Raw genomic sequence first — 11,066 nt, 5'->3', positions numbered from 1 at the left:
TTTACAAAAAGATATGATCCCAAGGAAAATGGGACATTCTTATTTATTTCAACATCAAGAAGGTTGTGTACAAGGCTGGTTCATCCTAGCTATTAACATAGTACATCATGTTACCAAATACCCACTAATATTTATATAAAAACATGAGAGAAAAGTGTCATTATTTATGGGGGGGCACCACATTGACGATTGGTTGAGACCAAGTGTGCAGCCCTGGCTCCTTGAGTGGGCATCTCATTGAGCCAGTGACAGTCCTCAAAGGCGCACCCTGTCCCACCTTTCAGCCATTCCACGTCAGCAGGCTCCATATACTTTGGACCCCACGAAGGGGTCCCATCCTCGAACGAATTATGTGTCAATCTCTTCAGATCTGAGCCGTCCAATTTCATCCTGAAGATCTCACCGTACGGTTGATAGTGATGTGCGTTTGAGATTGGCTCGGCTGAAACGGCTGCGTAATCTGAAGTAAACGCTATGCTTTTCCCGTCTGGACTAAAGATCGGGTGGTTCGCTCTACCGCCAGACCCGCTCTGAAACAGCTTCTTCAGTCCGGTTCCATTCGGGTGGATCAGGTACAATTCGAAGCTCCCACTACCCGGATTCTCTCGGTCCGATGCGAACGCGATCCAGTCGCCGTCCGGTGACCAACTACACATCGTGTCGCTCCAGGGACCCTCCGTCAGCCTGTGGATCGCGCCTCGATCTCCTTCCACGGCGTCCATAATGTAGAGGTTCTTGTGACCCGTACGACCCGAACGGAACACAATCCATTTGCCGTCGGGGGAAGGTGACGGAAAGGCGTTGTTTTTGCCGTCGTTGGTCAACTTTTTGAAACTTGTTTGGGGACCCTCGTCGACGTTGATGGAGATGATATCGACCTCGGTGCTCTCCGAAGCAAAAGTGGGCCCCGTGCTAGTGTACACAACCCCTTTCCCGACCGGGTTCCAGACAGTCGTGAATGCCATTTCGGGAAAAACCTGACGCCGGTTGGAACCGTCCCGGTTCACGACATAGACGCCTGGGAAATCAACGTACGCTATGCGATCACCGCTGGGTGAGAAAGAAGGAAACGAACCGTCGATTCTGAAGAGGGAGAGCTCGGGTACGGGACTCCGGACGTTCTCGAGCAACAGTTGGGTGCTTGCTCTTCCGTTTCCTAAGCCTCTGCACTTGTGGTACCCGATCCGAGTCGAGTCCGGCGAGATGAAGGGGTTGAAGTGGTGAGTCTGGGGCGAGACATGACGAGTCAGCTCCTTGAACTCGTTCTTAATCAGGTCGAGAAGCTCTATGTGACGAAAACTCGAGCTGGGTCTCCTCGTGGCCACAGCAATGAAGTTCTTGTTCCCTGTTGAGGTAGCTGGTGTGAACGCGTGGAGTCCAGGTGGAGTGACTCGCTCAACAACCACTGACTCAGTAGATATCGGTCCCTCACTCGGTAAAGTCGCTCTGTAAATACTCCACCACTCATCATCACCTCTCCTATGAAAGTATAGAGTCGAATCGTCCACCCAGCACGGCCATCCGCCGTGCTCAACGACCCTAATTCGCCGAGTCCCGTCACGGGTCAAGAAAACATAGATGTCCGTTTTAAGCTCCTCGACATCACCGGTCCAACCCTTTTCACCGTACGATGCAACCGCAGTCCAAAACCCAGACGGCGACACAGCCGGGCTAAAATCAGCCACACCATTAGGAGTTAGCCTCCGAGTCAAACCCGTCATCAAATCCGTTGAGTACACCGCAGCCCAACTCGACCTTGGCTTGCCAGGGTCCTCGTGAGTCGACACGTACACCAACAAGCCATCCCCAGTCAAACCCGGTCTATCCTTCATCGAAATCCGATTCTCCCCCTCTGCAGAACGCAACAGTGGAATCTGAACCCGATCGCGGACTTCAAGGGCGGCCCTTGACCTGCTGCTTAGATGAGCACCATGATAAACCTTATCGTAGTAGATATTCGAGGTCCCGTTCCGTTCCGTCACGTAGATAAGCTGGAGGGAAGATGGGTCCTTCCGCACCCTGGTTTCAATATCACCTTCTCTGGCCAATAAAGAGAGGATGGAGGATGAGGAAGAAGGGAAGTGGCCGTTGAAATTAACAGATTCGCCGTCGGTAATTCTGAATTCGTCAGAGATTGAAGGGGGGTCCAGCGCCGGAAGGGAGTAGATGTCGAAGGCATAGTCCGATCTACCAAGCGTAGTGAAGATGATGCTGGAAGCGGTCGAAGTCGAGGTGACATGGACCGCCGATGAAGCTAAAAGAATGGACAGAAATACGAGCAAGAAGCATATCAGGGAAAGAACTTTGGGGTTCATCGCTCGGAGACAGACTGAACTAAACGCTACCTGAAACAGAAGGATTTCTTTTTTCTGGTCTTTGTTATACTCGATTTTTAACATTATTCTACAAAGAAATAGAGCTTGTGGTCCAGGATAAGAGTCGGGTCCCACTGTCAGAACACGTGTCATGATGTGAGGTTAAGAGGATGGTACAATTTTTGCCATTAGATCTGGTTTGGGGAATCATGTAGTTTTGTCAAATTTACGGAGATAAGGCTAGCAAAAGTCCAAACAAATTTATGGAGATAAGGCCTGGATTTGGTTAGGTCATAGCCCTAAATAATCATAAGCCAATAAAATGTTGCCATGTCAATGATTCTTAGAATAATACAGGCCCGTTTGGACAGTAATTTAAGTTGAGATAAAATTTAAAAATAAAATAAAATATTATTATTTAATATTATTATTATTTTAAAATTTAAAAAAATTAAATTATTTATTATATTTTATATTAAAATTTAAAAAAATTATAATAATTAGATGAAATAAATTAAAATAAATTTAATCACCAAATGCAGATTATTCCGTATCTTTCGATATAGGCAGTTTTACGGAGAAAGATGATATATCGATAGAATTGATTGATTATCATGAAATATCTTTTATTTTCTTTTTCTTAAATATTAAAAAAATATTTTTTACATTTTTAAAGAAAAAATAAAATAAAAAAAAATAATTTAACACATTTCTTACCAACTAAGAAAAACATAAAAAAATATTAAAAAAATATGCAGTCATGGGTGCAAATGCTCAATTTACCATCGGCATTCGGGTTAGGTCTACCTAACCTATCTCTTTTCGATATATCGAAATTTTTTAATAAAGATATTTATTTATAATGTCTTTTTATTATCATTCTCAATATTTTTTTCCGTATCAATCATGATTCATGGTAGAAAAACAAAATAATCCTAAGATTCCTTTCCCACACATTTTCCAACTAAAAAACACTCACTCTCTCTCTCTCTCCAACCTCGCAAAAAACTCTATCGATGGTCCTACATACACTTATTTTAAGGACGTGGTTGGACTTCTTGGGGCCTTAATTTGGAGGGGCTGTGCCTATCACGGCAGAGTAGTTTACACTCTGGTGGATGTATATGGGTGTAGAAGGAGCACAGAACCATGGTTTTGCCTTGAAAAATCTTTACTGTGACTCTGTGAGTAGGGATTGAATCTGTTGTTTGTGATGTTACAGTTTTATATTACGAGAGTAACGTTGTATGTATACAATTTTGAGTATGCAGTCTTCATATACTCTTTTTTTAAAAAAGCCAAAAAAAAAAAAATAGAATTTATTATTAAAAAAATAAATTTTTATTTAGATCATAAATTTATTTATTTTTTTAAAAAAGAATATGCGAGATTATACAGGACTACATAACATTACCCATGTTATAAACCTTTCAAAAGATAGATTGACATCCAATCTAATAAAATTTTATTACGTATAAATAAAGTCGCGTATTAATTTATATATTAATATTAATTTTTTTATATTTAAAATTTAAATTAATAATATTTTTAATAAAATTTATTTTTTAATTAATTATATTAAATTAATACACGTATTAATAGATCGTTATATTTATAATTAAAATTTTTCAATCTAATATATGCCTGTTTCATTTTCTGCGCCTACGGCAAAAGGTACGCTATTTCCTGTTTCTGACTTCTGAGTGTCTTGATTGTTCTGAATCTGTCTTGCCGATTATGGATATGAGCCTGTCGTATCACACGTCTAACTGCTAATGTCTGCCATGTTGGAGATGTATGCGTGAGGGAATTTTACTTGACCTTGTTGAGTCCACGAGTTAGGGGTGGAGGTTAATATCATTGAGAAATGTTCGAAGAATTTTATAAAAGTATGATATTAAATTATAAAATTAATTAAATTTAATATTTCATTTATAAATTTACTAGATATGCGTGGAATGTTGCTTCTCAGTATATTAATTACGTACGATCTTACATATCATACGGACCAATCTCAGACAAATCAGTGCACAATAGGTTTTGAGCTCTTGCCAGTTTTGCATGGGACCCGATGAAGAGAAATGCTGGTTGCACACGCCGTTGGGGACACGGCACGTACACGGGTTCCACGTGGACATTAATGAAACGGTGCGTGTTGTCTTCAATAGGCGTTCGTCGAAAAGCAACCCCTTGCCTTCAGATTAAATAGAAGTTCTTTCCCCCTTGAGATGAACAAGAAAAGGAACTCGAGAGATGGCAAAGATGGCCAGCCCCGCTTCTACAGATTATGATCCCATTGGAAAAGAACTCGATGAATGCAAAGAGCTGTTAATCGACATACCACTTGCTCTGGAGCCTCCTCTTTGGCCGGAGTGCTGCATCTACAAGGTTCCCAAGAGACTTCGGGAGATAAATGAAAAGGCATACACCCTGAGGCTCGTTTCGATTGGCCCATTTCACCACCGCCGAGAAGAACTGAGGAACATGGAAATGCAAAAACTGAGATATTTGAGGGATTTCTGTTATCGAACTCGGACGAGCCACGAGGATCTTGTAGCCAACATCCAGCTAAGCGAAGTGAAAATCTGTCGTTGCTACGACCTAATCCCTAATTTTATCCGTGTTCTGTACGTGAAGGGGAAAGCCAGGATGAGGAAATGGGAATCAACACAACGGTTTCAACGTTCGGAATCGTTTTCTACTGAGTTGGGTTACGAAATGGGTTTCACGTATTGCCGCTGAAATGCTGAAATGGGTTTCGTTTAGAACGTTGTTTGAAATGGGTTTCGGCGTGATCGACTCCTGTTCGTCGTTTTTTTTTTTATTTTTTAAAAATAATATATCGGCTGATATGCCACGTAAGCGATTCCGCAATAGGTACCCAACGCCGGGTACCTGTAGCAGTTCTCCCCGATGAATTCGGTGGGAATCAATCGCACATAGATGTTCATAGTTTATACCGACAAGTTTTGAGAGAGAATCTATTGGGTACAGTACTTAGCTTGGTTGACAAGAAACACCTGGTCGCCATCCATAATTCCATTTGCATCGACCTTCTCTCTCTCTCTCTCTCTGTAGAGCCGAAGAAGAGTGTATCATGGTGGATAAAGAAAGCCCGCCGTACTGTTTTCCATTTTGAGCTTTAATTATCACAGACCATGGAAGACCCATTTCGTACTTTCATGCTTGTAGTTATCTGTTGTGTCAATTCTCCATTTCCTTTCTAGCGTTTGCTCCTCTTTCGAACTTTTTGTTCAATCAAAATCCATTTCCTACTTCGTCTTTGTATATTTCCAAGTTCAAACTCCTGATCACTGAATTCGACGGCGTAGTTTGATCGCCTCCCACGATCTCGCTCTCTTCACTACTCTTCTGCTCACTATAATCACCAGCTCGTACAATCATGGCTTCAAAGAGTTCTGGTTCTTACTTCCCACTTCAAACCCTTTAAAAGCTTGAAACCTTCATTATTTCAATCTTTCGTGTTGTTGTTGTTTTCTTTGAATTATTTACCTACTTTTTGGTCTTAATCATATTCTCTGTGCTGTTCCCCGAATTCCCGCGATGAGTTTCTTGAGGCCCTCTGCATTGCACCAGTTCCTTATCACCTCCCCTTCGCTCCGGTGGATGCCCTGCCAGAGTTGGGGGTTTCTCCGGTGGCCGGGGCTTGATGGGTTCCGGAGGCTTTTGGTGGTGGTGCTTTTATGGTCCACGTTTTCGGAGATTCGCCACATACCCTCCTCTTCTATGTACCCAACTCTCCGTGTTGGTGACAGGATCATTGTTGAAAAGGTAAAGTTTTGAATTTTATGCATCTGCATATGTTTAATTATAATGGCCATTACTACAGATGGTTCGGAGGTTTTGCATTATCCGCTGTATGAATGTAGAGATCAGCATATTGTTCGGAGTCAGTGCTAGGTTATTCCACTTTGGAGGGCCATATTGATATCTGATCTTCTTTTTTTGATGATTTAAACTTATATAGCCAAACTTGGATGATTTCACTCTCTATACGAAAGTTTTCTTGCTAATTTTGATTTACCTCTGTAACTCTGTTACCCTTGTCAGGAGTTCCTCATCAGATTTAGTTGATGACCACTTTGGTTTTGTTGGTTGATGCTACCACTCGTAGCCCTAGCTTTCATGTATATTTGTACTGACTTGGAAATTTCAGTTTGGTCCAGCGTCAACAAGGACTCACTCTGGAAAATTTTGAGGTCATATAATTGCTTTAAAATGTTCCCACTTGTGTCAAGACATAGTAATGCAAGTCGCGCTGGAAGAGCTAAGGTTCTTCTTTAGTTTTTCAATGTATGCTTCACTCTACCTAAAACTGTTGCGGTACTGTGGAATCATATGTAATGCTGATGGCAGTGGGTGGAAAATCTCTATTAAACAGTCTGATAAATGTTATAAATGAAAAGCTTGCCTGTGTTTCAAGTTTAGGCAAGCCTGATGGTGCCACTTTTTTGAGTTTACAGATGGGGGTGGCCGCCCCACATGAGAGTTTATGATCGTTCTATGAACCCCTCTACCCAACTATGATTGCAGAAATTTTTTTTCGCAGTCTTTAAATTGGTCATCTAATTTGACCCATATACTTTCCATGTCATTGTATATAAGAAACTATTGCTTGATGAGGGTAGTCTGGTCACTTATAGTAGGCTTGTCAATGCTGTGAGTGTTTTTCTCTGTTATTGGTTTAGGAGTGTGTGTTCTCTTGTAAACTTCTTGTGTACTAGGGTTGTGCCCCTTTCCACTTCTTAATCAGATTACAGTTGTCAAAAAACAGTTTAGGTTTAGGAGTGTCAGTCAAAGTCAAAAAGTTAATGGAAGTGTTATATGAAACTCAATTAAGGCCAACAGAGTAAGAAAAACAGTTTCACAATTCTTTTGATGTTCATACGAGTCTGTCTATGGATTAATGACTTGATAATGTGGGAAGTCTGTCAAGCAACCATGCGACCATCGCAGCCATTCTGAAGAGTGGCTGAGAACGATCCTATACTGATCCAACGATCCAAGGACCGTGAATCTATTATTCACGCTCTGATCGCACGGTCATGGTTCATCAACCAGACTTAGATTCCTGTCTCCTTAGAACTCAAGGAAACAGAACTACAACCAATAGAACAGATCCTGTTCAAGTAAGGTTGTTATGGCTTAATGACTTGTTGGAGTTCTTGCATTTTTCACTTTGGTTGATTTTGAAAGCATCTATGATCTAGAAATTCTCATTTTTGTTATGCTTGAAGCTTTTTCCAATGTGGCAATTGATTATTTCACCTTTGAAAACTTAACTCTTCCAAAGATTTTGTGTTAGGACTCCACAGTGAATTGATTGTTTGATGATTCATTACCTATTTGAAATGTGTGGGCCTTGCCAAGAATGGCTTGGCATATCTTAGGCAGTTTTTCCCTCAATGATATTCGTCTCTTTTTCACTAAAGGCTCCAAGGAAATACTGGCAGTAGTTGGAGTTAAAGGGCCTTGAGAATTTTTCAGATATACCATCACACATCAAGTTTTCTCTCATAGTATTTCTGTCTTCCGTGATCCACGACTACAGGAACTCCTTTTGAGTCTTTATTCGTGATTGATTTCCAGCTATATATATGTCTTGGAGTAATCGTTCTTTTCATTCTTTTTCCTGTTAGTATATCTTGCACAATCTTTTAAATTGTTATCAAGGAAATTGAAGGATATGTTGTACGAGCAGAAAAGAGTATCACTGGAATGGTCAGTGCCTATATTCTTGCAGCTTTTTTCTGAAAAGATGAGAGAAGTTTATTAGGAGATGACAATGGATACCCTTTAAGGATTGTTTGTACGGATACATACCCATAAAGACATGTTTGGGTATCAGAAAATTGAGGTTTCACAGAAACACATGCTTATTCAAGGATGCATATGCAATTCATCTTCCTTTATAAGCTTTTGAGCATGGGTGTTCTCCTATGTCTTGTACTCCAATTGTTGAAGTTCCATTGTAAAACTGGAGTAAGCAGAACCCATCATTAATCGTTGTGTTAAAGAAAAAAACTAGTAGTCTGTTGATAAGTACTATGATCATGAATAACTGTAATGATTAAGCAGAACCCATCATTAATGGTTGTTTATTTTCATTTTTTTCATCACTTAAAATTGTTCAGCGCTACTGACCTTTGCTAAGATTATGGTCACTTGATAACTTCTTCAGGCCACATATTACATTCGAAGTCCTGCTATACACGACATTGTGACATTCCGAGATCCAACACAGGTTTATAAATATTGAACAAAAGGGCTACATTCCCCTGCTTTCTGGTTAACTTTTCAGTTAAGTTCAATTTTTTTTTATAAGTTCAATTACATTCTTGGTTTTTTCTGTAGCATTCTGGAGAAGAGCAAGGTGTTTTCATAAAGAGAATTGTTGCAAAAGCAGGAGACTTGGTTCAGGTAGAATCACTCTGTAGACCCCTCTTACTCCAAATTATGCTTGAATTGTTGCAAAAACAGGCCCTTGCACTTTTGTTCTTAGGTAGTTATTGGGTAATCCAGATTAATCACAGATGCCTTTGGTCGCTCTTTACTCTATGAGATTGATCTGTTTTTGTGCATACTTTGTGCATTGCTGAATAGTCAATTGGACAATGGACTTCCCATTATGTTTATCATTCAACATATTGAATATAACCAAAGGAAGCAATACTAATGTCCAGTTCCTAAAACCTTGCAGGTCAATCATGGGTGGCTCTATGTCAATGGAATTGCTCAAAGGGAAGATTTTATTTCAGGGCGCCCAACATACAAATCAAATTTAACAGTATGCTCCCTATCGCTATCCGTTATTGCTGTGTTTTCATTTTACTTGCAGTCTTTCCAGCATCTTGCTATGCCAGCAGAACCAGGGGTGGAACCAGTAATCAGTCACGAAGGGCTCAGTAGCTGATGGGACTTAAACTTAAATATTTAAAAATAAAACTATTTTATACTAATGTTGTCTGTTTTAATGGAATTAAAAAGAAAGACTCTTTCTCGAACATGATTCGAATGTATATCATGATTAATTTGTTGGGAGAAAATGGATTATATGGTGAGCTAGCTCAGCTGACATAATATCCTTTTACTGAACAAAGGACCCCGAGAAATTGAACCCACCTATACCAGGGCTAACGAAACAGAGAATTTACTCCTATGTGTACTCCACGGGCCTCATGGTCCCCAATCAAAACAAAAAACAAAGAGTTTCTGTAATTACAAAGGTCAGTATATCACATAATGAATGGGCCTTCTTCATATAGAATGCTTATTGTTATCAATAAAAATAGCATCTAAAGGAGTTTTCATATCTTGGTTGGGGCCTCTTGATTGGCCCATGAAGAGTTCCTGGCTACTTACTAATAAATTGAAGAAAAGAAAAAGTTGCTGGCTATTTGGATTCTGCATAGGTTTCGAATGGTGCATAAAATTCCGGGTCTGCCCGGATGTGTTTTTTCTTCAGTTGGGCACAATATATTTGTTTTTTCTTTTTGCTGCTGAATAAAAAGAAGGGTAGGAAGGTGACTTCAGATTCGGACTAGAAACCATGACCTAGTATATGCCAAACCACTTGGGAGTAATCATTGGATCATTGAGCCACCATCCTTGGTGTTAGTTGATTCATACCTAATTTTACCTATTTTGGGTTTTGCAGTGTGTGCCTCAAGGTCATGTCTATGTGTTGGGTGACAACCGGAACAACAGTTATGACTCTCATGTTTGGTTAGTATTTTTCAGTCCTTGACTCATTTCAACTTAGAATTCTCAAAAGGAAAATGTGTTTTCCCATGGGAGTTCCCTCTTGGATGCTGTGATATTTTTATTTAGATAAGTTGGTGTCAAACTTAAGCTTTTTAATTATCTTTATAATTTGATTGATTTATGTCTGATTGATGTACAGGGGCCCCCTTCCCATGAAAAACATTCTTGGAAGATATGTTATGTGTTGTTACAGACTTTCAAACAATTGACTCAGCAATGATGGAGGAAGAGCTAGAGCCATTTGAATTTTAAACACATTCGGACTTTGGCAGATTAGAGTGGGACATTATTAGAAGGCTATATATATATAGATACTGTTTGGGCGAGACCCCGTAAGTCTTATTAAGAAACTCTTATATGTGGCGGAGGAAAACTGTGGTACATTCAAAGTACTTTTGTCATGCAAATCATCTCTAGTCCAAGGGGTACAAACAATACCATCCCTTTGCTATATACTAATTCCATGATCATTTACAAGGTATAAATGGTAATCCCGCTTTGTCCAAAATCATAGCATGCACCTCGTGTCTCTTCGGGTAACTCACGTTACATACTTGGGAGTTCACTGCGATTGTGTTTTCACTTGCTAATTCCAGGCTATTGAAGTTTGTTTCTTTAGCCATTTATATGTTAGCAATTATGTTAAACTTTGATTGAGAGCAAAGGAAATTATATTTTTCACCCACAGATACGACCCATTTTTTATTTTGCACCTTAAAACTACAAAAGGTTTCAATTTGCACCATCAACTCCCAATAGGTTTCCCCTAGCCATTTCTATTACAACTTGACCAATAAGATTGTGCTGTATCAAATTTTGTCTCTTTCATCTTAAGGGCCATGTTAGGGGTGATTTTTGTTCCAAGTCCATGAGGATCCTCAAAGCCCAAGCCCATCAAGGAGGCTTCACTAGAGGATGAAATAAGGAGAAATGAGGGAGTACAGGAGAAGGAATTGAAGGGGAGGA

The 11,066-nt window shown here is 40.0% G+C and overlaps 2 protein-coding genes and 1 non-coding gene across 3 annotated transcripts; 1 reads left to right on the top strand and 2 right to left on the bottom strand.

Moving 5' to 3' along the window:
- On the bottom strand, positions 1–2,385 carry LOC122296292. The gene has a single exon (XM_043105864.1). The coding sequence runs from the start codon at positions 2,313–2,315 to the stop codon at positions 165–167; it is 2,151 nt and encodes a 716-aa protein (XP_042961798.1). The 5' UTR covers positions 2,316–2,385; the 3' UTR covers positions 1–164.
- A 2,912-nt stretch (positions 2,386–5,297) lies between these two features.
- On the top strand, positions 5,298–10,608 carry LOC122296185 (chloroplast processing peptidase-like). The gene is made up of 6 exons (XM_043105661.1): positions 5,298–6,107; positions 8,518–8,580; positions 8,691–8,756; positions 9,037–9,123; positions 9,994–10,061; positions 10,240–10,608. The coding sequence occupies exons 1-6, from the start codon at positions 5,880–5,882 to the stop codon at positions 10,307–10,309; spliced, it is 582 nt and encodes a 193-aa protein (XP_042961595.1). The 5' UTR covers positions 5,298–5,879; the 3' UTR covers positions 10,310–10,608.
- Positions 7,262–7,475, bottom strand: LOC122298054. The gene has a single exon (XR_006239109.1). It is a non-coding gene; the product is annotated as a small nucleolar RNA U3 (small nucleolar RNA).
- Positions 10,609–11,066: the final 458 nt, after the last annotated feature.

This window comes from Carya illinoinensis, chromosome 15, assembly GCF_018687715.1.
Source record: "Carya illinoinensis cultivar Pawnee chromosome 15, C.illinoinensisPawnee_v1, whole genome shotgun sequence".
NCBI classification, from domain to species: domain Eukaryota; kingdom Viridiplantae; phylum Streptophyta; class Magnoliopsida; order Fagales; family Juglandaceae; genus Carya; species Carya illinoinensis.
The sequence above is the reverse complement of the archived record's forward strand: the minus strand, read 5'-3'. Positions and strand labels throughout refer to the sequence as shown.